We start from the raw sequence: 26,271 nt of genomic DNA, 5'->3' as shown, positions 1-26,271 counted from the left end.
AGGTGGAAGAAAGACGAAGAGTGCGAGTGTATGGTGTACTTGGAAACAATTGATGAACGTGAAAGATTTGTATGAATGTAGCGATATGGATATGAGTGTGAGTGCACGCAGCGATATGAGTATGAATGTGAGTACGTGTAGCGGTATGAATACTAGTGTGTGTTGCAAGAAAGAAAAGCGTGTGATATCAGCTGATGTTATCATTTTGTAAGCGCCCCGAAATCTCTCGAATATTCCCGAACCGGAAATCAGGAAGAAGTCTTTTGTTTGATCGGTTGGGAATAGTCTGGAGATTTCGAGAATGATTAACGGAAGTGATTGGGACCATTTGTGGGGTGAATGGATATATGAGGGCGGTGAAGAAGGCGGCAGTGATCCCATTCGTACGATAATTATCGTACGCGTCACATAATTTGAAGCCTTGTACGATCCAAAATTCAGCCTGTACGATCATTTATGATGTTACGGTAATTATCACTGTCCAATTTGGAATTTCGAAAACTTGATGACCTCTTTTTTTTTACTCATCAAATTTTGCAAATGGGTAAGTTTGAAGGGTAGAGATGTTTAATTTGCGATTTTGATTCGATATCTGGAGAAGCTGGAAGAAAAACCACCACTGTACGATCTTTGTACGATCTCTGCACGATCTGGTCTTTTTTCCTGCTGTACGCCGTATTTACCGTATTTACGATAGCTTCAACTTGAAGACCAAAAAAAAAAGGTCATCAACTTTGAAAAAGTTGGAACTTGGACAACATTCAACAAATTCAAAATTTTTCCTGTGCGTACGATAATTTTAAGCCCCTGTGTCGATCAGACGAACTAAAGTCTGTGGGATCACTGGAAGGCGGTCTGCGCCTTCTTAATTCGGTGTAACTAGTGAGTATTATACGAGTGTTCTGTGGTCTCTAACTATTGTTACTTACTTTTTCTCTTTTCGATTTTTATTTTAAACCTTAATATTTAAGTATTTCTTATATTATAATAAACATTTCTTTTATTTCAATTCAATAAATCTTACATATATATAAAAAAAAAAGTAAAAAAAAGAAAAGTAGAAAAGGTGTGCAAAACTCTGAGTTCTCGTAAATCTTTATTCTTTCTTTTCTCTCTAAAAATCGTGTTACAGTTTTGTTTAAAAAAAAAAATTAAAAATTAAAAAAATAATAAAAAATAAAAATAAAAATAAAAAATAAATTTTCTAGTCAAAATGTTAAATTAAAAAAAAAGGGAATCTCATGGTAGCAAATTTTTAATGCCATTTAGAGTAAAATAATTGAAAATTACGTCATACAAATATTTCTAGAACAATGAACAGGCGTTATGGATACGAATACTTAAACGCGTTCAAGCTTGAAAATGCTGTTTGTTTACACGACGGAGAAGGAGAGAGAAAGTAAGATAGAAAGAAAGGAGAGATAAGGGACAGAGTAGGGCACATATACGGTTCAAACAAACATCAAAATTATAACAACCGACACAAGAGAAAGCATAGCGCGTATAAAAAAAAAAACGCCCTTGCGTGTAAACACAAGGCGATCTTGCCGTGAAGAGCATGGCAACGCGCTATGGATAGAGCACTATAGAGATGAGTACTCTCATCCGCCATTTTTGCTCCTACAGAGAAGACACCAGTATGATTTTGTATAGTAAACACGTTTGTTGACATCAAGCAAGATTGAATTATTTATTGATAATTGTATTAAATTTCATTAAAAAAATTATTTGATAGTTGATGTTAGTACTTAACCTTTCTATTTTTAACATTAAAAGATAGATTAAACTACAAAGTACAATTCAGTGATTGATTTATAAACACGGATAACCTATTTGGAACGTTTCAGTAATAATTTGATAAGTAATGTTTTAATATTACTCTGAAAAATAGATAATCTGTTTAAATTATAAAAATACTGGATTTGTTTAGTAATATATATTAAATATATTGAATAACATATTACAAATAAAAGCTCAATAACTCTTATTTTTATTTTAAAACAGATGAAAAGTATGCCAGTAAAAAAGGAAGACAACAACAAAAAATCAGTCGCTGCTAAAAGCAAAATGGTATTATATTCTTATTTTGAAACATTAATTATTTATGTTTATGTTATATAAATATGTAAATTAATTGTAAATTTAAAAATAATAATTGTATCTTTTTTAGAAGTATGAAAGTGAAATAAAATCTGTTGACGAAGAGACCATTATGTCTTTGCTTGCTGAAAATCTATCTATATGAAAATCTATAAGGGCTCAAATAGAGAGAATGAATGCAATTTTAAAAGAATATAAATCGTATTCAGCAGCTTCAGAATATTTAAGCAAATACAATGTTTCATAATCATGAACTTAATTAAACATGGTAAAAATTTATGTATTTAAAAAAAAAGTAATGAACTGCACATAGCATAAGTGAGCAGTTAGAATTGTACATTTGAAATAAAATAAATTTGTATCATTTATATGAGTATATCTATATTTATTTATTCATTTGTTCCGTTGTAAAAATATTATAAAATTATACATAATAAAATTAACATCATTATTAACAATGCACAATATATGTGCAGTAAATGCATAAATTAAATGTTTAAAATTCTTCATTTCATAGTCGCAGATCCATACACTTTGGTATGACGTTTGCAGTTCTCATAATAATTTTTCACGCAATACTAACGAATATTGAAAAAATGTTTAATTATTTTGTACTTAACACAGCAACAATTCGGAAAATCAATGTTGATTTTCTCAAATAATAATTTTAGTAAATCAAATGTATTTTTCAATATGTTTTCAGACAGATATTAATAGTTGTTTACGACTTAAACGATTTCAATAAAATTTCTTCTTCATTCATTCACAAATAATTTAAAAAATTGCAAAAAATAACGATAAAACCTGCAGACTGACACTCACTACATACGTTTTTTTAAAACTTCCGCTCACTCAAAGAGCAAAAATGGCGGATGAGAGTACTCATCTCTATAGTGCTCTACTATGGAAGAAAGAGAGAGAGAGAGAGTAAAATTACTTCTCCTCTTCTATCCATTTGGGTCGACCGGATGGAGGCAGAGAGATGCGAGTGTCCTTCTCTTCTCCGCTCTGAAGGTAGTATAGGATGTGTTGAAGAAAGAGAGAAAGGGAGAAAGATAGTCGCATAGTATGGTGCGATGTTGCCACTTCCCCTCCCAGCTGCATATAGTATATTCAGTTATACAAAGCTAGCAGAGCGGGTGAATTTGAAAAGGCCGGGCAAAGCTCTTCTCCTTGCATTATGGCGTCTCGCATGTGGCGATACGTGCCTAGTGTATCGATACGGCACGCTGGCGCCCTTCCTCCCTATACGGGTACTAGACTAACTAAACCCAAGTTGAACGTAACGGTCGAAATGTAAGTTAGTCCTATATATGGCGTTCAAGAGTTTAGTTGTATCTTGTCAATAAATTTATATATTTTTATTACTTAAATCGACGACTATCGCATAAATCTCCAGATCAACCTTTTCCGTTTACCTAGTTCCCCACATAAATAATTGGTGCCGAAACCCGGGAATATCAAAAAAAGAAAAAAATGGAAATTCAGGGAACAAAGACCGGTACAGCAAAAAATGGCGAAGATAGTCGAACAGAGAACATAGGACCCGAGATACAAGCAAGCGAATTTCGTAGCGTTAAATTAGCTCCTTTCATGAGAGACGAATCAATGCTATGGTTCATGATGCTAGAGCGTGAATTCGCAGCTTATAATGTACGCTCTGATGCCGTAAAAAGCGCAGCAGTTGTCCGACATTTGGACGTTGCGACCTTGAAAATTGTGGCGGACATAATTGCCACCACGTCTAACGATTCATATACTGAAATAAAGGAGGCATTGATCACACGCTTAACAGCGTCGGAAGAATCAAAATTTCGACAACTCCTTACAGGCTTAGAGCTACAGAACAAAAAACCTTCAGTTCTGCTAAGAGAAATGAAATTATTAGCAGGAGACAATGTAAGTACCCAAGTCCTACAAACCCTATGGTTACAGAGATTGCCAACGAGAATACAGGAAGTACTAGCAGTCGTAGAAGACGTTGGTCTCGAACGTCTAGCAACCCTAGCCGATAAAACAATAGAAAGAACAGGGCATTATGAAGTAGCAACCATAGTTGACAAAAGCTCGGGAGACGAAACACAAAATAGAAAACTACACGACGAAATGGCACAGCTCACAGAAAAAATGGCCCACCTGGAAACCTTAGTAAGAGGTAAATATCATGGTAGACGATATAATCGACCAGTTTATCATTCCAGGAATAGATCAAGATCTAGGAGTCGTGATAGGAATAGACCATGCTATTTCCATGCAAAATTTGGCGAAAAGTCATGGAGATATCGTAGACCTTGTAACTGGGCCGGCCCAGATCAGCGAAAACAGGGAAACTAGATACACCATCTAATATTGAGGCGATTGGAGATAGTGCACAGAGACAAAGCCGCCTCATAATTCCAGACAGAATATCCGGAATAAGATTTTTAATAGACACAGGCGCTGATATATCTGTTATCCCAAAAACATCTGGTGACAGGAGAACATTAGACAGCGAATATAACCTATATGCTGCAAACGGTTTAACCATTCATACGTATGATAAAAAAGTACTTTCCATAAACCTAGGCTTACGTAGACAATTTATATGGAAGTTCACAGTTGCAGAAACAACAAGAGCAATTTTGGGAGTAGATTTCCTAGGATATTATAATTTACTGGTGGACATAAAAAATAAAAAATTGATTGATGGCAAAACGCAACTTTCTAGCAGAGGTGAAATTAGCAATTCCAGTCACCCCACAATTACTACGATCAATAGCAATAATGGATGTCACGAGCTGCTAAGGAAATTCGTGGCGATCACCAAGCCAAACTTCACCAATAGTACAAAGCATCGAGTTCAACATTACATAGTAACTAAAGGCCCTCCAATTACAGAAAAAGCGAGACGTCTTCCACCCGAAAAACTTAAAGCTGCAAAAACAGAATTCGAATTAATGCTAAAACAAAATATTTGTCAACCGTCAAAAAGTCAATGGGCTAGTCCTTTACATATGGTAAAGAAGAAAACTGGAGAATGGAGGCCATGCGGTGACTACCGTAGGCTCAATAGTATAACTCAACCAGATAGGTATCCTCTTCCTCATTACACGACTTTACACATCAGTTAGAAGGCTCAAAAATATACTCAGTTTTAGATCTCGCTCGTGCTTATCATCAAATTCCATAGCTCCTGAAGACAGAGAAAAAACAGCATTAATTACACCATTTGGTTTATTTGAATATCTGGTAATGCCTTTTGGGTTATGCAATGCAGCACAATCTTTCCAGAGATTTATGGACACGGTATTGCGTGACCTCCAATACTGTTATTGCTATAAAGATGACGTATTAATAGCTTCTAAATCAGTAGAAGAACATTACCAACATCTACAAACAGTATTTAAAAGATTAGAGGAGTACGGTTTATCTATAAATATAGACAAATGCATATTGGCAAAAGAAAAAGTCAGGTATTTAGGTTTTGAAATAAGCTCTGCTGGTATTGCACCGTTGACAGAACGAGTTCAGGCAATCCAGGATTACCCCAAACCTAAAACGATAGCAGACCTAAGACGTTTTCTAGGTATACTAAATTTCTACAGGAGGTTTATACCTAAAGCAGTAAAAACTCATATATTGTTAAACTCCTTATTAACTGGAACAAAAAAAAGAGACAAAACGTCCGATAAAATGGACTCCACTCGCAGAAGAAGCATTCGAGTTATGTAAAAAACAAATATCAGATACATCACTGCTACATTATCCTAAGGAAAACGCAAAACTACGATTATCAACTGACGCTTCAGACAAAGCGATTGGAGCTGTCTTGGAACAATTGGAAAATGACGAATGGAAACCTCTCGGATTTTTCTCTAGAAAACTCGAAAAAGCTCAACTCAAATATAGCACTTATGATCGAGAACTTTTAGCCATCTACAAAAGTATAAAATTTTTCAAACATCTTCTAGAAGGCCAAGACATAACTATACAAACCGATCATAAACCATTGACTCAAGCTTTTCACCAGAAATCCGACAAAGCCACTCCAAGACAATTAAGACACCTAGATTATATCGGCCAATTTACAACAAAAATAGTACATATAACAGGCCAAAATAACCAAATAGCAGACACGCTATCAAGAATCAAGCAAATTGACATGCCAACCATAATTTCCACTGAAGAACTCATCAGAGAACAAACTACAGATGAAGAACTTCAACAGATTTTAAAGGGAAGCATGCCCATGTGGAAGCTGTACAAAATTAGAATAAACGATTCAAACTCTCACCTGTATTGTGACATAGAGAAAGATGATATACGTCCATACGTACCGAACAGTCTACGTAAAAGAATTTTCAATGCCACCCATAACTTATCGCACCCCAGTGGTAGAAACACCAAGAGAATCATCGCGAAAAGTTTCGTATGGCCAAAAATGAACGCAGACATCAGAGAATGGAGTAGAACCTGCATTAAGTGCCAGAAAAGCAAAATACAACGCCATAATAAAATCACTCCAAAAAAAATAGAGGTACCCAAGGGACGATTTGAACACATACATATAGATATTGTAGGACCATTACCACCATCAAAAGGATATACATATTGTCTTACAATGATAGATCGTTTTACAAGATGGCCTGAAGCCACTCCAATAAAAGATATAACAGCTGACACAGTGGCAACCGCATTATATAGCACATGGATCGCTAGATTTGAAGCTCCGGTTACAATTACTACAGACCAAGGTACACAATTCGAATCTCAGTTATTTAATGCACTGACTAAACTTTTAGGTTGCACGAGAACTCGCACAACAGCTTATCACCCAGCTTCAAATGGAATAATAGAGCGATGGCATCGATCTCTCAAAACAGCTATAATTTGTAGCGGTTCAACAAAATGGGTTGATATTTTACCAACAGTTTTATTAGGTTTACGTACTAGCTATAAGGAAGATTTAAAAGCAAGCGCAGCAGAAATGCTATATGGAGTAACGCTAAGACTTCCCGGAGAATTTTTTCTAAACGAAGAGCTACCAGATAATCCACAGATGTATATAGAAAAATTCAGAGAACATATGAGAAGAATACGTCCTGTACCAACAGCACATCATATAAAAGGCAAACCTTTCGTACACAAAACCTTGTACAGCTGCACCCATGTTTTTGTAAGAGTAGACGCAATGAAAAAGTTATTAGACGCGCCATACGAAGGACCATTTCCAATAATAGAAAGACTGACAGATCATGTTTTTAAAATAGATTACAAAGGAATAGCAACAAGTATGTCTACAGAACGTTTAAAACCAGCATTTTTTGAAAACCTACAAGAAAAGAAAACTGTGCAATTTAAAACTTATTAGGTACCAAAGATTATTAACCTCAAAGACTGTACATATTGTTAAGTATAAGATAGGTTAAATGTTAGTCTTTCTATAGACACATTTATATGTTTTCCTTTATAGTTAATTTTGAAAATATTATCTGTAATTCTTTGTATAATTTCGTATGGACCTTCGTAAGGCGCTTCTAATGGTTTTTTTACAGCATCGACCCTTAAAAATATGTGCGTACATGTATACAACCTATCCTGAATAAAATGTTTCCTTTTGATATGGTGCGCTGTGGGTATCGGTCTTATTTGCCTTATATGTTGTCTTAATTTTTCCAAGAATATGTGTAGATCTTGTAATAGTTCTTCGCTGAGGAAAAATTCTCCTGGTAGTCTGATGTTTTCACCATATACCAATTCCGCAGCTGAAGCTTTTATATCTTCCTTTAGGCTTGTGCGTATACCAAGGAGCACTGTTGGTAGTATTCCTACCCAGTCTTTTTCTTCATGGCACATTATTGCTGCTTTAAGTGATCTATGCCATCTTTCTATCATTCCATTTGACGCAGGGTGATATTCTGTTGTTCTAATTCTTTTCGCTCCGACTAATTTGGTTAACGCTTCAAATAGTTGACTTTCAAATTGTGTTCCTTGATCAGTTGTAATTATAATAGGAGAACCAAATCTTGAAATCCACATAGAAGGTCGCGCCCTCTAAGGTTACTAGAAGGCTAGGGAACCACGCTAACAAGTAGTAGTCACTAGACTAGAACAGTCTGTGCGTAGCTGTTGAGAAGTGTACAACTAAGAAAAGCAAGTCGCATCCTTTAAATAAAAATGATAAAATAAAATTCAGTCTAATATTACCTTTACTATAGAGAAACCCTCTACAGTAAATTGGTGCCGAAAACCGGGAACGTCCGCGTAAAAAATAAAAAAAATAATACAAAAACTAAAATAGAAAAAATAATAAGAAAGAAAAAAAATGACGCAACCAATCAGCGAAGCCGACGTGACCCGTGCCGATACATACAAAAAGGAAATCAACGCCAGTGAATTTAGAAATATAACGCTTCCAGCTTTTTGGAAAGAGGAACCAAATTTATGGTTCGTAATGTTGGAAAAGGAATTCGCGGCGTACAACATTAAATCGGATGCCGTAAAGGTTTCAACGGTGGTAAGGAATTTGGATACCACGCTGATAAAAGAAGTATACATCTTAGCATCCCCCCCCCCGAGCAATGTACGTACACACACTTAAAAGAGGCATTAATACACAGACTAACTAAATCCGACGAACAACGGCTAAGGCGATTATTAATAGGGATTGAATTAGAAGACAAAAAACCATCCGAAATTTGGAGAGAAATAACACGCTTAGCAGGTGATAGTGTCAGTGAAAAAATGCTCGTAACTTTATGGATACAAAGGATACCAACCAGGGCACAAGGGATCCTGGCCATTGCAGACGAAAATACGTCACACGCAAAGTTAGCGGAAATGGGTGACAAGATTCTCGAGAGAGAGCGTCTGCCGGAAACGGCCGCCATTTCGGAAGAAGCGCCAATAGGAAGTGCCGTTCAAACAACAACCAATCGCGAGGTAGCAGAATTCAGGCGGGAAATCGCGCAACTAACAGAGAAGATAGAAAAATTGATGCGCGGCAGAAGAAAATACCGAAGTTTCCGCGGAAGATACCGAAGTCGAAGCCGATCGTCAAGCACTCACCGAAACGATGACGGCCTATGTTATTACCACTGGAAATTCGCGGAACGATCGTGGAAGTGCAGATCCCCGTGCAAGTGGACAGGCCCGGATAAAAAAAAGCCTTCGGAAAACTAGTGCAAGCGTCTCAAATGGAGGCGGTTGACGACGCGACAAAAAAACTGCGCCTCATGGTAAATGATAGGAAAACAGAAGCTGTTTTCTAATAGACACTGGTGCAGACGTCTCAGTGATTCCACGTACTTCGTTAAGGGTTCATTCTGGTTTCTACGCCGAAAAAAAAAGCTATTTTCACGATTTTTTTTTAGGCTTTGTAGAATACATATACATATGAAAGTTGTTGGGTATGATAAATACACTCTAGAAGTACAATAAAAAAATTTTTTTTTATTGTTTTTAACGTTTTTTGACATCCAAAATGGTTGACAAACGTGAACCCGTCAAAAGTAGGTATGCTGTTGGCGGGCATCGAAATTTAAGAACGGGTGATCTAAAACAAAAAAATTAAACGGTTTTAAATTGAGTATGACAATGGCTATCGGGTATGCTAAAACTATCAATTTTTATGAAAACAGAACAAAATGACGGCCATTTTTCGAAAAAGAAAAAAATCGTTGATTTTTTTCGCAGTTATTTGTAAAAAAAAAGTAGTAAAAATTAATATTTTGACTTAGTTGTAGCATGCGAAATAGCCATTCATGTGTAGAGTATGTGGTTTAAATTTCAGAAGGATCGGTTGAGTAGTTTCAGAGATATCATGCCCGCCAACCGAAAAAACGTTGTTTCGAGAAAAACGCGTTTAAAGTTTCTGGTAACAAATTTTTAAAAAGTCTGACTTTACCTTATTCTGCGATGCCTGCACCATACAGTACGCCTTCTGCTTCTTCAAAATACTCATTTTCTTCCACTCTAGCCTTTTTTCGTTATGTCCTGGCCTCTATCAAAGCTTCTCCGCTCAAACGATTGGCTGAGCGCACGCGCGTGTTGCCGCGGTTACTAGCGTAATTGACTGCGATAGGGCCAAGTTTTATCACCAAAACGTGCATTATTTTCAGTATTGGATCAAAACCTTCGTTGAATATACAAGCTGCCAATTTAAAAGCTATTTCAACAATTTTTGTACCATTAAATAGGTGTTTAGGCACCATAGCCTAAACGCATTTGTTGAAGCACTCATTATTATTTTAAATGTGAGGCCACCTAAACATCTTTCAAGTAATTCTGTTTTTGTCAGGTCTTCGTACACTGGCTTTAATACTTCTTGGACATCTTTAGCGAGAGGAGAAGGATGTTTATAAGTGTCAAGGATTTTAGCTGCCTCAACTTTACGATACTTACACCAGTTGCTAGAACAGTATGTATGTTGCGGGTCATCATCAGTAGAAATTTTGTGATAGTACCCCGCCCAAATTTCCTTTCTCATGTTCTCAATTGAATTTTTATTTCTTTGAACAGCTAACCTATAGTTAGTTGACAATTCCTTCATCAACTTTATAGTCAATCGTTGAGTTTTAATCACTGGAACACTTTTTTAAATAACTTTTTTCTTTTTTACAACTTTCTTCGGTCCTTTTTTTGCAGCAGGTTTCTTGGCTTCCGCTTGTTTCAAAGCTTTTCTCTTTTGAATCAGTGCTTTTCGTGCTTCATTAGCACGGTTGAAAACTCGTTTGGCAACATGTAAAACACACTCTAATTTTTTGATAACAAAATCTTCGCCGTAGGGAAAAACATTTAGCAACATTTGAAAAGTTTTCGTGTCGCCATCGCCGATATAAAAACCATATTTTACGGAGAACTTCTTGAGTGATCGAAGAAACATCTCCACGATACCATCAACCTCCATCTTCCCGGCACTTCATGGTTTATCGTACAATGCGTTTTATGCTGTTCGTACCAGGCAAGATAGTTTACTTCCTTCACTTTTCTTTTCCACATCTCACATCCCTTACAGTAAGTTGTCCTTATAGAAACGACGACAATTTTTCCACTGTATTTTAAAATTAGAGAAACTATTCCAATCAACGAAGAGAATCCTCTTTTGGCCCAAGAGCCGTCGCCAGAAAAAGACAGAATATCCTCTGGTTCTCCTCGTTTCTTGTTTTCGAGTTGCTCTTCGGTGACGGCTTTATGCGACACTACATTAAAAACAGCATTGACCGCGATTAGTATAGAGTCAACGATTCCATAATATGCAGAGATACTTAAACCTTTTCCAAGGTCCATAAGGTTGCAAAACATATTTATACCATGCACACCAATACCAAGTAGACGCATCACAAAAACAAGGCGACGATTCACTTCATACCCGGTTCCAATCATCGGGCACGAGTCGATAAACTTTTCTCCGCACGCACAAGATAATCGTACTTTGAAGCCTAATCCTCGCAAACCGTATCGACTAAACGAAATTTCTCCATCGCAATCTTTACACTTAACATATTTTGACAACATCGAAAAGACCAGAAAGAAACTTAAAATACTGTAACCGGATGTTTGATCGATAGGCACGTCAAAATTTGGATCTTTAGACTTTCCCAGTTTTTCAGCGGATTTGCTTGTATTTTGTGCGCTGTTAACTTCATCGGAGAATCGATTGCAGTGAAATTTTCGCTTTGCACCTTTTCTACTCGGACGTTTATTACTTTTTTTACTAGATTTTCTATCCATTGTGGGATTCCGGACAGAGAGAAATATATATTTACATAAGAGTGGCGTGGTTACAGAAATACAGAATACAAAAGGGTTAAAAATATATGACCGACTGACTGATTTGCAGAAAAATAGATAACACACAGATAGATACAGATGGACTAATTGAGGACTGAAGACTAAGGGCTCATACCGACTAAAACTAACTAAGGACACTTTCTTTCTTTTTCCCCACATATTTATATCAGAAATGAGCTACACCCCTTTGGAGAAAAAATGAGACTATGGAATCTTATTGACCAATAGCATAAGGATCCACTCCAAAGTCCACCGATGGGTACAGCCTATGTTTTTTTTGTAGTGGAAACTATACATAAAAAAATCTGATCTAGATTATCCGAATTTTATTTATTTATAATATCGAACGTGCTTACATAAGAATTTGCCACTCCTCAAAGGTCCCGACACCGCAGAAAAGGTTATAATCGCACCAATATATCTCGATAATTCCTAGGTTTGTTTATGATTTTATGGCCATCCTAAACTTTCCTTTTAGTCTCTGCATAGAGTTTTCCTTTCCAAAAAAAGAATATAGCGAAAAAAACTGAATACTAGTTTTGTTTTCCTACACCATTCTGAATAATATGCAGAGACATTTCCACTTAAACAACCGTTTATGGTTTGTCTCCTCTCTCTGTAATATCTCTGTGTTTGGGTCGCAAAATAATATACTTAGACTGTTCGGATCGTTCTAAAATTTTTGTATGATAATTCTACATATGTCTACTTTCGAAAAATGCAAAAAAAAAAAAATTAATTTTTTCAAAATTATAAACCAGAATGAACCCTTAAATGAAACCAAAGACAATATGTGTAAGTTATATGCGGCAAATGGTGCAGAAATAGAGACATTCGGAAAAAAACTTTTAAGCTTAAATCTTGGACTTCGTAGAGATTTTTCATGGAGATTCATTATAGCGAATGTTTCTAAAGCAATAATAGGCGCCGATTTCTTACATTTTTATAATTTACTACCAGATTTAAGAAACAAAAGATTGTTGGACGGCAATACATTGCTTTCTAGGAAAGCAGAATTAGTAAATATTGACGTTCTAACCATTTTGACCATTAATTGTAATAGTCCGTATTTAGAACTTTTTAGGGAGTACGCGGATTTAACGAAACCAACTTCAAGGAAACCCATCAGCCACACGGTGAAACATTATATAATCACAAAAGGTCCTCCGATAGCAGAGAGAGCAAGAAGACTAAATCCGGAAAAACTGCGAATCGCACAAGCCGAATTTCAGCAACTAGTCAACGAAGGAATCTGTCGCCCGTCCAAGAGTCAATGGGCGAGCCCTCTGCATATGGTACCAAAGAAAAATGGCGAATGGAGGCCATGTGGAGATTATAGACGATTAAATAGCGTTACGGTACCAGACAGGTACCCCATTCCACATGTACACGACATCACGCAACAATTTCGTGACTGTAATATATTTTCTACAATAGATTTGTCTAGAGCATATCACCAAATTCCGTTGGCTGAGGAAGATATAGAAAAAACAGCGGTAATTACACCTTTTGGTTTGTTCGAGTACACAGTGATGCCTTTCGGTTTATGTAACGCGGCGCAATCATTCCAAAGGTTTATGAATATAGTGTTAAGCAAATTAGATTTCTGTGCCTGTTACATAGATGATATAATTGTAGCGTCTAAAAATAAGGAATCTCATGAAAAACATCTGCGTGCAATATTTGATAGACTTAGGCAGTATGGACTCACAATAAATATTTCTAAGTGCAATTTTTTTCAAAATAGCGTAAACTACTTAGGTTATAAGATAGATAATAAGGGTATAGCGCCGTTGGATGAGCGAGTCCACGCTATACAAAATTATACCAAACCAAAGACTGTTTCAGATATGCGACGTTTCCTTGGGGTAGTAAATTTTTATAGGAGGTTCTTACCAAAGGCTGCAGAATGGCTTGACCCACTTAACAAATATATGATAGGTGCCAAGAAGCACGACAAAAGACATAGAATGGAGTCAAACATCGGAAGAAGCTTTCAAAAAAGCCAAAGAAGCAATTGCCACAGCAACGTTATTGGCATATCCAAAAGAAAAAGCAGTATTAAAGTTGAAGACTGATGCTTCCGATAACGCAATTGGAGCAGTGTTAGAACAATTCTGCGACAACAAATGGGAACCACTAGGATATTTCTCAAGGAAACTAGAAAAAGCGCAAATTAGATATAGTGTGTATGATAGGGAATTATTAGCTATGTATAAAAGTTTAAAGTTTTTCAGATATTTTGTCGAAAGAAGAGAATTAATAATAGAGACTGACCATAAACCACTGTCATACGCTTTTAAGCAAAATACAGACAAAGCAAGCCCAAGAGAAGCCAGACAGTTGGATTACGTAGGACAGTTTACTTCCAAAATTGTTTACGTTGCTGGAAAAGACAATGTGGCAGCTGACGCTATGTCAAGACTGGAGACCATAGACATGCCAGTCCTAGTATCAACAGAACAGCTAATGGCAAAGCAGCAAGAGGATGATGAACTAAAGAATATTTTGGCAGAAGAAAAATGGAACCTGCAGAAGATTTTCCTCGATAGCTCTGATAAGTACATATATGGCGACATAGTAGGAAAAAGCATAAGACCATACGTTCCAGTCTCTTTACGGAGGTAGATTTTTAAGAACGTACACAATTTGTCACATCCCAGCGGCAGGGTAACAAAACATCTTATAGGAAAAAGCTTCATGTGGCCAAAAATGAACAAAGATATTGCAGAATGGTCCAATACATGTTTAGCATGCCAAAAGTGCAAAATAAGCCGTCTTAACAAACAGGTACCTTCGAAAATAGAAGTACCACAAGGACGTTTCGAACATGTACACATAGATATAATAGATCCATTACCAACGATTAAAAATATGAGATACTGCCTAACTATGATCGATAGGTTTACTGATGGCCAGAAGCAATTCCAATGCCGGATACCTCAGCAGATACAGTGGCAACAACATTCTATTCGCAGTGGATTTCAAGATTTGGTTCTCCTATTACAATTACAACTGATCAAGGAACACAATTTGAAAATCAACTATTTGAAGCGTTAACCAAATTAGTCGGAGCGAAAAGAATTAGAACAACAGCATATCACCCTGCATCAAATGGAATGATAGAAAGATGGCATAGATCACCTAAAGCGGCAATAATGTACCATGAAGAAAAAGACTGGGTAGGAATACTACCAACAGTGCTCCTTGGTATACGCACAAGCCTAAAGGAAGATATAAAAGCTTCAGCTGCGGAATTGGTATATGGTGAAAACATCAGACTACCAGGAGAATTTTTCCTCAGCGAAGAACTATTACAAGATCTACACATATTCTTGGAAAAATTAAGACAACATATAAGGCAAATAAGACCGATACCCACAGCTCACCATATCATAAAGAAACATTTTATTCAGGATAGGTTGTATACATGTACGCACATATTTTTAAGGGTCGACGCTGTAAAAAAAAACCATTAGAAGCGCCTTACGAAGGTCCATACGAAATTATACAAAGAATTACAGATAATATTTTCAAAATTAACTATAAAGGAAAACATATAAATGTATCTATTGAAAGACTAAAACCAGCGTTCGTCAAAAAAGATTGCAATACCGATTCGTATGTACCGATTAAAACTTATTAAGTTAGGATAGAGATAGTGCAATATTTTTATATATCTTTATATATTTTTATATTTTTATATACTTGTAAATATCTATAATTTTAAGTTTCGCATTTTATGTAATAAGAAAAATGCTCCGAAGGGAGTAATGTAGCGGTACGCATATATGTAATACTTCTATATGGACAGTTTCTATAAGTGGAAGCTGTTCCGACTAAGAAAGACAGAAGAATAACACTTTCTCTGTCCTCTGAGGTTCCAGGGGACCTCCAGGGACCAAAGGAGAAAGCAGCGGGTTATTCAAAACAGGAATGTTATTATAAAATTTTTTTTTTAATTCAATGCAAATTTATTTTAAAATACAAAATAATACTGAACAATTATTTTTTTACTATTTAGGAGAATTTAAAAGAATAATTTTATTAAAAAGAAGAAGTATTTTTGAAATTAAAAAAAAAATAAACCTCACTCAAACTATTTTTGTTTCTTGGAAATGCTTGTAAAAAATTTTAAATTATATCTTAAGTACTTGGACGTGAAAATATTAGTGAAATATAATAAAATAAAAAATGTAACTAATCGTTTAACTGATACAAGTTTATTTTACACAAAAATTAGCATGCATTTTGTTAATTTCTTATTGGTTATAAAATAAAATGAGTCTATTATATTTTTGCCGAACATAATTATCTTTAACTGATAATTTTTTGGCTTCATAAAAAAATCTTGTGTTTAAATATACTTCAATAATCCATTTACATAACTGATAACGATGATTATCAGAAAAATTTTGAAGTAAAACATGATCGTTCATTTCTTTATTATCAAACATTAGTCCTATTTTTCGACATATTTCATTTGTAACAATAGTTTTTATATTTTTGTTCAGTAATTCATGAGAACGTTGTCTAATTATTTTTTCTGAAGTCTTACAAATACTAATAACATCTTTCGATGGTATTTTAAATGGTCCTCTATTTTTGATAAGAGATAAAAATTCGTGATCCATAACATTTGTGTAAAATATTTACAATTTTATAATTATACAATTTATATTAGTTAGAATATACTATACCATTAGAGCATCACCACTCTCATCAGTTAACATACAGTTTTCCTTAAGATGATTTATTAAATCTTGCAAAGATGAAATTTTTTTCTCGAGGTTCCTCGTTTGCATCTGTAGCTGCTTTATTTTATCCGATTTTTTTTTATCAGTCTCTTTTATTAAAGAAAGGGTTCTTTTACTCCTTTTAGGCGTCGCAAAACATGATATTGAAATTTCACTAACATGACGAGGCTCGTAAAATTTACGCTTTCGAAATTGATTTGGGGAATTTCATGTGGAACTTTAAATAAAAATAAAACAGTATTAATTAGAAAAATATTTGAAAAATATTAGTAATAAAATATAATATTTATTCTCACCAGTATTTTCGTCTTCGCTGATAGGATTTGATTTTGCATTTTCTATAAATTCATTTAAATCAGATTGGTTACAAGAGACTCCTGGAATTAAAATATTTAACAATATTAAAAAATTAAATTTTTCCATTAAACTTACCAAAATTAATGCTGCTATTATTTGAGGTTTGACATTCAGTATTGTCTACTTCAAAACATTTTTTTGGACCTACAAATAGTAGAAATAATATATAAATATTTTTTTTGTTACTATCCTTCTATGTTTATACATAAATCTTATTATTTTACTTTTTTGCAAAGTATTGAGTACATTATATTGGTTGACAATATTATTCTCAGAAAAACATGATGACGATTGATTGCTGACTCCATTCTCATCAAATACTTCCGATAGCGGCGTGTTTGGTGGTAATTTACTAGTTTTATCAATACTGAGTGGATTTGTTAAATAAAGTGTAGGAACTGCATTACGTTTTATAGAAGATTTAACAACTCCAAAAATTTTTGATTGACAAATATCATCAGCTTTGAAATGTCTGGAACATATGCAAGTTCTTTTTACATCATTATTTTCAGTTAATCCACAAGCATTTAGCCACTTCAAACGTATCTCCAAATTTTTCGGAAATCTAAAATTGATCAAATTTAAATATTATTAATAACATAATAAAGGATTTCATCTAAAAAATTAAAAATAATTTGCACTTACTGATGCAAAGAAATATTGTCAGCTCTTGACGCTTTTCTATCACATAAATAACACAACTTCACCATTTTTCAATAACTGATTGTTGGAAAAAGAATATTATTTAAATAAAAACAAAAGTTTTTTAAAATTTATAATTGTTTTTCTGAATTACAATAATAAATATATTTGTAAACAGAATCATAACCACAAAATTATTCCCCTCATTCTTCCCCCTCTATTAATATCATGGGGAATTCTCAAGCATGCGCAACGTGAACCAGGTATCTGGGACGAGAAAGAAAATAGTATATGTCGGCACCTTAATAGTGGGACATTCCTTCCCATTTAAACTGTCCATATAGAAGTATTACATATATGGTGGGACATTCCTTCCCATTTAAACTGTCCATATAGAAGTATTACATATATGGCAGTACGACAGAAGGTCGCGCCCTCTAAGGTTACTAGAAGGCTAGGGAACCACGCTAACAAGTAGTAGTCACTAGACTAGAACAGTCTGTGCGTAGCCGTTGAGAAGTGTACAACTAAGAAAAGCAAGTCGCATCCTTTAAATAAAAATAATAAAATAAAATTCAGTCTAATATTAACTTTATTATAGAGAAACCCTCTACACGTGCAGGGAAAGTGCTGACACCTCTCGGTCGCCAGCATTAGCGTCCTTACGCACCACGTGATGCGACTCTGCAGGGGTGCACTGGTCTTCCAGCAGTGATCCCATTCGTACGATAATTATCGTACGCGTACGATAATTTGAGGCCCTGTACGATCCAAAATTCATGGTGTACGATCCAATTTGGAATTTTGAAAACTTTAAAAAAGTTGGAACTTGCACTCTTTTTCCACATTTTGAAAATCTTGTCCGAGAAATTGTCAGATTTTAAATTTTCCCGGGGCGTACGATAATTTTCCGGCGCGTACGATAATTTTACGCCCCTGTGTCGATCAGACGAACTAAAGTCTCTGGGATCACTGTCTACCAGTGGCATCTCCGCCCTGGCCTCGCGGCTTGACCACCACGCAGGGGCATCCGATTGGCCTGACCACGTATTTAATTGGTCAGGGCTGCAACGTGATCGCTGCGACCGTTGCCCTCTCTACTTCCGGATGCCTGGATCGCCGTGGGGGTTCATTCACTCGGACACTCTCTCATTATCCGCCGTACCGGCTAGTCGCGCTTCTTTTTGTATTTTTTATAAAACTTTTTTCTTTGTATTTCTCTAACACGTAGTACACCACGTTCTGTGAATAAAGCTCGTCCCAGGGGATCGAAGTTAAAATAGAAAATTTCTTTCTCCCTACATCACGGGTTCTCATTGGCATGTTCCTTTGCCCACGGCCCGTTCCTCGCGTTAAGGAAAACGCACCTTAACGTTGTTAGTAATTAGGGAAGGAAATTCCAAATTGGTGACCGTGATCCCAGGGACCATCTTCGGCAGCACCACGTGTTCTCCACGCCACGGGCTCTCCTACGCCACGTGCTTTTCAACACCACGTGCTCTTCAATATCACGTGCTCTTCAACACAACGTGCTCATCAACGCCACGTGTTCTCAGACGCTGCCCATTTTCTGCGTGAGTACTAACTTTTCCTTTCATCACCGGCATCTCTTCGTCTTAAAAAAAAAAAAAAGATAAGAGGAAGATGCCCGTCACACGTGCCGAGGCCTCCCAGCGCGGCACCGGCTATTTTCCGGACGACGCCGAACGTCAGAATACGGCACCGGCCACTGCACCGACATCCGACACCACAGCTTCCGCACGCACCTACGCCGAGGCCAACCAGCCCAGCGACGCCGGACGCCGACCCACCGTTTGCCACCCTTCACGCGTCGATGCCCGGACGTGTGGTTCGTACAGCTAGAGTCCATCTTCGCCTGCACTGGGATGTACTCGGACGCCGAACGCTACCACACAGTTATCGCGGAGTTGGACACGGATACAGACGAGGAACTGCAGGATGTGCTAAGGTTGCCGCCCGCCACCGGCAAATACGAGCACCTCAAGAAGCACATCATCGCTCGTTTTGGCGACGGCTGCAGAAACTATGCTCCGGCTTCACCATGGGGGACCGCTCGCCGTCTCAGCTTCTCCGCCACATGCGCCACCTCGCCGGCGACAATGTCAGCGACGACGCCATCAAGATTCGGTGGTTTGACCTCCTGCCTCCACAAATCTCCCAGCTGCTGCGGCTCCTGCAGACCATGGACCTGGACGAGCTCGCCACCAGGGCCGACGGCGTTTACGATGCTGCGCCGGGCATCTGCGCCGTCCGACAGGGGCGCCCTTCCTCTCCGCCAGGCATCGCCCCTCCCGGGCCTCTACCTCAGCGGGACAACACGGCCGTGGAACTCGCGGCGGTACCCACGATGCTCGCCAACCTGCTCGTCTCCACCAACCGGATAGCCGAGCAGCTTCACCAGCTGACCGTCACCCTCGGCGAACGATCACGCTCTCGGTCACGCGCGCTTCCCGCCGGCACGGCCTCGGGGAGCGCCGCGCCAGCAAGATCACAGTGGTGTCGCTACCATAGGAGGTTCCAGGAGAGGGCCCTGCACTGCATTCCACCGTGCAGCTACCAGCAGGACAAGGCGTTAAACGAGTAGCGCTGCCGCATAATTTGGCGGTATACGGTAGCGCCTCACCTTCCATTTCAGGCCTCCGCCTTCACGTCTACGAGAGCTCGCTCAGGCACGAGATGCTCATCGACTGCGGCTCCGTGGTATCTCTCCTACCGCGCCGCCTGGTTTCCGGACCGTTGTCTCCGGGCAGTCTCCAGCTGGTCGCAGCCAACGGGTCACCGATCCACACCTACGGACGACGCCTACGTCAGTGAGCGTCAGCTCACCCAGGGTCTTCAGCGCGAGTTCCCCTGAGTCTTCACCGTCGCAGATGTGCCCGTGCCTATCCTAGGGGCGGACTTCCTCAACCACACAGGCCTCCTTGTGGATATTCGTAGACAACGACTGGACGACCCAGCCTCTTCCAGGGAGTCGACGATGCACTACCGGAAGGCTTCTGTTCACGGAGTCGACGCCGTCGCAGGCCCCTCGGATCTCCGCCATCACCCCGGCTACGACAAGCTGCTCGCAGAGTACGCAAACCTCGCCCTGCCCTCTGAGAGGGAAGTAGCGCTTCAGGGCTCCTCAGTGGTGCATCGCATCACAACGACCGGACCGCCTGTCTTCGAGCGACCGCGCCGCCTCTCCGGCGAGCGCCTGTCGTCGGCAAAAGCCACGTTCGACCGCCTCCTGCGTCAGGGAGTCATCCGGCCTTCTTCGAGCCCCTGGGCTAGCCCTCTGCACCTTGTGGCAAAACCTACAGGCGGGTTCCGAGCTACGGGCGACTTCCGTCGTCTCAACGCCATCACGCTTCCGGATCGCTATCCCCTTCCTGTCATCGAGGACCTACTCGAGGATAGCGGCGGCTGCTCGGTCTTTTCGGTGCTGGACCTCCAGGAAGCGTATTTCCAGATTCCGATGGCTAAGGAGGACATCGAGAAAACGGCGGTCACGACGCCGTTCGGCCTTTACGAGTTCCAGAGGATGCCGCTGAGTCTTCGAAACGCATCACAGACATTCCAGCGGTTCATGGATTCCTTTCTACGCGACTTACCTTTCGTCCGGAGCTACATCGACGACCTCTTCATCCGGTCCTCCTCGCACGAAGAACACCTTCGTCATCTGCGGATTTTTTTCGACCGTCTAAGGGAGGCCGGCCTATCCTACAAGGTGGACAAGGTCCAGCTTGGCCTGCCCAGCGTCACCATCCTGGGCTACCAGGTCTCAATCGGTCAACGGAGAATGGCAGCTTTTCAGTTTCTTCTCTCAGACGCTGTCACCAACGCAAGCTCGCTACAGCACCTATGAACAGGAGCTTCTAGCCGTCTTTCTGGCCGTCCACCACTTTCGGCATATCCTCGAGGGTCGTCCATTCACCGTGTTGACGGACCATCGTCCGCTCACCTTCGCGGCAAACCAGCCCTCGGACAAGGCCTCACCACGTCAACAGCGTTAGCTGGACTTCCTATTGCAGTTCGATTTCACGTTCCAGCACGTGGACAGTGCAGACGTCATCGCCGATGCTCTCTCCCGGACGTCGGAGGACGCTCCAGCTCCGGATAGGCCAACGGACTCCACTACGTCATCGCCGACGCTGGCAACCTCAACCTGCGCCACCATCAGCTTGCCTTCGGCACTCAGCCCGGAGGTCATCGCCGCAGCACAGGCTCTAGATGACGAGCTCCCATCGCTCGCAGCACGCACCTTCCTCAACCTCCAGCGCCTCAACGTTGAGGGATCCCAAGTGACCTGCGACATACACGACGGGCGAGTACGGCCCTACCTGCCCCGCTCGCTCCGCACAGCCGTCTTCGAGGCCATTCATGGTCTGGCTCACCCTGGTGTTCGCGCAACGGTACGGGATGTATCGAAGCAGTCGTCTGGCTCGGTCTACGTAAGGACATCACCGCATGGGCACGCGCCTGCCAACCGTGTCAACGCTCCAAGGTCGCGCGGAACAACCGCGCCGAACTTTCCCGCTTCCAGATCACGGAAAGTCGCTTCGAGCACGTGCACGTCGACCTCATCACGCTGCCCCAGGTAGGAGAGTACCGGTACTGCCTAACCATAATCGACCGCTTCACCAGATGGCCAGTGGCTGTTCCTCTCAGGGACATCCGGGCGGAAACCATCGCCAGGGCCTTCACGTCGGCTTGGATTGCGGACAAGGGATGTCCGCTCACTATCACCTCGGACCAGGGTACCCAATTCGAGTCAGCACTCTTCACCGCGCTTGCTCAGGCCTCGGGGTCCACCAGGATCCGTACTACACCTGATCAACCTCAGGCCAACGGCATAATAGAAAGGTTCTACCGAACACTCAAAGCGGCGCTGATGTGCGCTTTATCTCCTTAGCCCGACGCACTTCCTCTCGTGCTACTCGGCTTACGCAATGCGTACAAAGAAGACTTGCGAGCCTCGCCGGCGGAGATAGTCTACGGCCAACGTTTCGAATTCCCGGTGGTTTTTTCGCGCGCAGCAGCTCACCCGCCGACCCGACCTCCTTCGTCGGCCGACTGCGGGGACTCATGGGGGCATTGAGTGCCACGCCGGCAACGGACCACTCGCGCCACCGCCCGTTCTTCTTCAGGAACCTCCGAACATGCTCGCACGTCTTCCAGCGGGTGGACACGGTCAGGAAGCCGCTCGAACCTCCTTACACAGGACAACATCGAGTTATCCGCCGCATCAATGACAAAGTCTATGTCATCCTAGTGAACGGCGCTGAAAAGGCCGTGTCTACGGACGCCTTGAAACCGGCATATCTGGACACCTTTGACGACCATCCGTCAAACGCACCCTCACAATCGCCTGCTCCAGAGCTAGTGTTAATTCTGAGCATACGTCGAGCAAGTGCTCGCCCAGCTGTGCCTCAGGCTATTGCCTATTACACGTGATGTTGAATGCGTAAAACCACTGCGAAGAGAACAATGACCGTAGATGTTATGATCATTGGGCTTGGAAAAACCCCCTCTTCACCATTTCTGGATTATCAGAGAGGTAGACCGTCCCAAAATTGGGAAGTGACCCACTTAGCCGTTTTGCTGGCATATCATTAAGATTTGCCAGCAAAACGTTGTCCAGCGGGGGCCACGAGGAGGCGGGGTCACCAGCAATTGCTTGGTCTCATGCAGGCTAGCATCAGATATTATTGCTAGTATTTGGGTAATTTTACAACCCAGCTGTATCTGTACACCAAATGGTGCCTGCGGTTACGTCTACAGCTTCTTTGCAAGGATAAAGATTGCTTAACTTCTTATTTTTTGGTCCTTGTTCTTTAGTACTGTAACCGAATATTTATTAAAAATGCCAAAAATTTCTTCGGTTACTAAGCACTTGTAATCGCATGGCCAAGTATGGTGTTTATCTATTACTGCCTGTTTTAGTCTTAGCCTTGAGTCATTTAGGAGCATACAGTCAAAGATGATATGTTGGACTGATTCGACTTCACCGCAGCTGCAAATATCAGTGTCTTAAGTTAAGTCTTAAGTTAAGACTCTTGAGTTTCTGCTTAATATTTCCGTGTCCTGTAAGGAGTTGGACTATGAAGTGGTTATGTTTAATCCATTTTGCGTTTAACCTATTTTCTATATTTTCATAGAACTGGAATGTCAGTCTTCCCTTTTGGCTATCATTCCAGTTCTGTTGCCATATTCTTATTGTTTCTTTTTTAATTTCAAGGAGTCTTAACTTAGTTTCACTTCTATTTACAGTCTCAAGTGCTTCGAATCTTTTTGAGAAGTGCTGAAAAGACAAGTTTTTGCATTGATAATAAAGACTTACCTTTTCAGTTAGTTGAAGACCTATGGGAGTTGCTCCTGCTATCACGCAAAGAGCGTCCGTTGATATTGTTCTATATGCTTTAGTTACCCCAATTAGAGCATATCGTTGTGCTTGATTTAGTTTCCTGTGGTGATGAGTATTAAGTATGTCAGCCCAGCCAGCTGCAGCATAAGAGATAATAGGTATAAAAACTCCCTTGTACAATGCTTCCATGATAGAGTTGTTTAAACCCCATGTACTTTTCGCAACTCTGACAAATTGGCTGAAAATGGTCTTACTCTTGTTACAAATGTAGTTAACATGTGGGGTTATGTTCATTCTTGTTCCATATGTGACTCCTAAATATCGTGATTCTGAAACCATTCTTAGTGATCTACCTCCAAGTTTGACAGTTGGTGGTCTTCTTATATCTAAGAAACCTTTAAGAAGAATCATGTGAGATTTTGTAACTGATAGTACTAGTTTTTGTCTTGTACACCAGCTATTCAAGATTGAAGTAACCTCATTTGCCTTAAGCTCAAGAGCTATTTTGCTATTACCTTTCACTACTATAGCAATATCGTCAGCATATGCAATAGCTTCGTTTCCCGTATTAGAGATTTCTTCCAGAACATCATCAAGGATGATGTTCCACATTAATGGTCCTAATACGGATCCCTGTGGGCAGCCTTTGCTTACAACTTTAGATATCTGAATAGTATTAGTTGTAATTCTTGCTACTCTGTTTGAAAGGTAGCTCGCAAGTAGGTTATATATGTTTCTGGGGCAATCTCTGCGCTTAAGATTGCTGAGTACACTAGGCCACCATACACCATCAAATGCACCAGAAATGTCGAACATGAGGCCGATGGCATACTTGTCGCTTGTTTGATGCACAAAGTCTCTTAATTTCACTATTGCATCTTCTGTTGATCTGCCTGGCCTGAAACCGTACTGTCTAGTCGATGCCAAAGGATGTGTATGTGATATTGTCTGGAGTCTTCCAGCAATAAGTTTTTCCAGAATTTTCCCAAGTATTGGAAGTAAAGAAATAGGTCTGTAAGATTTTAAATCAGTTGCTGGCTTGTCCATGCTTTTCCTCAGTATCCTAATTTCCGCTATTTTCCATTGATTTGGGAAAGTCCCCTGAATTAGGCATTGGTTGAAGAGATCTTGTAATTTATTAGACAGTACAGGCATGGCTTTCTTTATCATTTCTGATTCAATTAGATCGTGTCCAGGAGCCTTCCTATTGCCTAGTTTTTTGATAGCATTTTGTACCTCAGAAACATTAAATAGCGGTGCGTCTTGTGTGTTTGGTGCTAGAAGTGTGTCAATTCTAGTTATAATGTGCCACTCTGTTTCATTGTCCACATTATCATCAGGAATCATGTTATTGAGCAGTGTTTCCATTGTGCCATTAAAGTTTAACGTTTGTCTGCCACTTTGATTAATTATTTCAATGACATTTTCAACACGGATTTTGTTTCTTTGAATTTTATACACAATACTCCATGGTTCCTTATTTCCAATATCAGTGACAAACTTCTCCCAACTTTCTTGTTTTGCTTTTGCAATGTTCTTTATATATTGGTTTCTTAGTCTTTTATATTCCGTTTTATGTATTATTTTTAGTCTATTGTTTATTGTTTTATTATATTTTCGTCGGGCTCTTTTGACTAATTGTCGTAGATTAGTTAGATCACTGTTCCACCATGGGGCAGACTTGGAAAAGCGTTTCTTTTTCGAAATACAAGTTTGCGCTGCTCGTAATAATGCATGTTCAATTTTATTTGCAGCATCTGTTGCACTAATAATATCTTCATTGTTAACTGTATCCATGATGTTAGTTAAATTTCTAATATACTTTTCCCAGTCTGCTTTCTTGGTATTAAATCTATCACCTTTGAGACTTATGACCTTATCTGAGGCTGATGTTATTTTAAATGTGATAAGGTTGTGGTCACTTGTTGTTTCGCCGTTGTGTATCTTCCAATTAGATATAGAGCTACTGCCAGCGAATGTGATATCGATGTTATCCTGTCCTCGTGTATTGTCAAAGGTGAAGGTTTCAGATTCTTTGTTGGCTATGTGTAGTTGGAATTGCGATAATAATTCCTCAAGTGCTTCTCCTTTTTCGTCTGTACATTTACTAAACCAAGTTGTTGACTTAGCATTTGAGTCTATGCAAAATATAATGTTCTTCCTGTCCAGCACCATTAGGATATTTTCCAAATGAAGTATATATGGATCAATATCCTCACAGTGTTGGAAATATGCACTAACTAAGTAAAACTTTAAATTGTCAATTTTAATCTCGAC

The 26,271-nt window shown here is 39.5% G+C and overlaps 3 protein-coding genes across 4 annotated transcripts; 1 reads left to right on the top strand and 2 right to left on the bottom strand.

Moving 5' to 3' along the window:
* Positions 1-7,652: 7,652 nt before the first annotated feature.
* LOC149033360 (uncharacterized) lies at positions 7,653-12,305 on the bottom strand. The gene is made up of 2 exons (XM_089179860.1): positions 9,986-12,305; positions 7,653-9,634 (listed from the first exon to the last, which is right to left on the bottom strand). Exon 1 carries the CDS (start codon positions 12,028-12,030, stop codon positions 10,930-10,932), a length of 1,101 nt encoding a protein of 366 aa, XP_089035986.1. The 5' UTR covers positions 12,031-12,305; the 3' UTR covers positions 7,653-9,634; positions 9,986-10,929.
* On the top strand, positions 8,405-9,261 carry LOC107073726 (uncharacterized). Its single transcript, XM_089169869.1, has 2 exons — positions 8,405-8,556; positions 8,700-9,261. The coding sequence occupies exons 1-2, from the start codon at positions 8,405-8,407 to the stop codon at positions 9,259-9,261; spliced, it is 714 nt and encodes a 237-aa protein (XP_089025995.1).
* Positions 12,306-16,284: 3,979 nt separating the features above from the next.
* Positions 16,285-17,855, bottom strand: LOC149033359 (uncharacterized). 2 transcript variants are annotated; one of them, XM_089179861.1, is made up of 5 exons: positions 17,631-17,855; positions 17,210-17,550; positions 17,061-17,129; positions 16,925-17,005; positions 16,285-16,845 (listed from the first exon to the last, which is right to left on the bottom strand). In XM_089179861.1, exons 1-5 carry the CDS (start codon positions 17,693-17,695, stop codon positions 16,724-16,726), a joined length of 678 nt encoding a protein of 225 aa, XP_089035987.1. In that variant the 5' UTR covers positions 17,696-17,855; the 3' UTR covers positions 16,285-16,723. The 2 variants fall into 2 exon arrangements, with proteins under 2 accessions (XP_089035987.1, XP_089035988.1); XM_089179862.1 differs by having other exon boundaries at positions 16,925-16,966; positions 17,631-17,852.
* Positions 17,856-26,271: the final 8,416 nt, after the last annotated feature.

This window comes from Polistes dominula, unplaced genomic scaffold, assembly GCF_049000335.1.
Source record: "Polistes dominula isolate Pdom_NZ unplaced genomic scaffold, Pdom_raw_medaka contig_49, whole genome shotgun sequence".
NCBI classification, from domain to species: domain Eukaryota; kingdom Metazoa; phylum Arthropoda; class Insecta; order Hymenoptera; family Vespidae; genus Polistes; species Polistes dominula.
The sequence above is the reverse complement of the archived record's forward strand: the minus strand, read 5'-3'. Positions and strand labels throughout refer to the sequence as shown.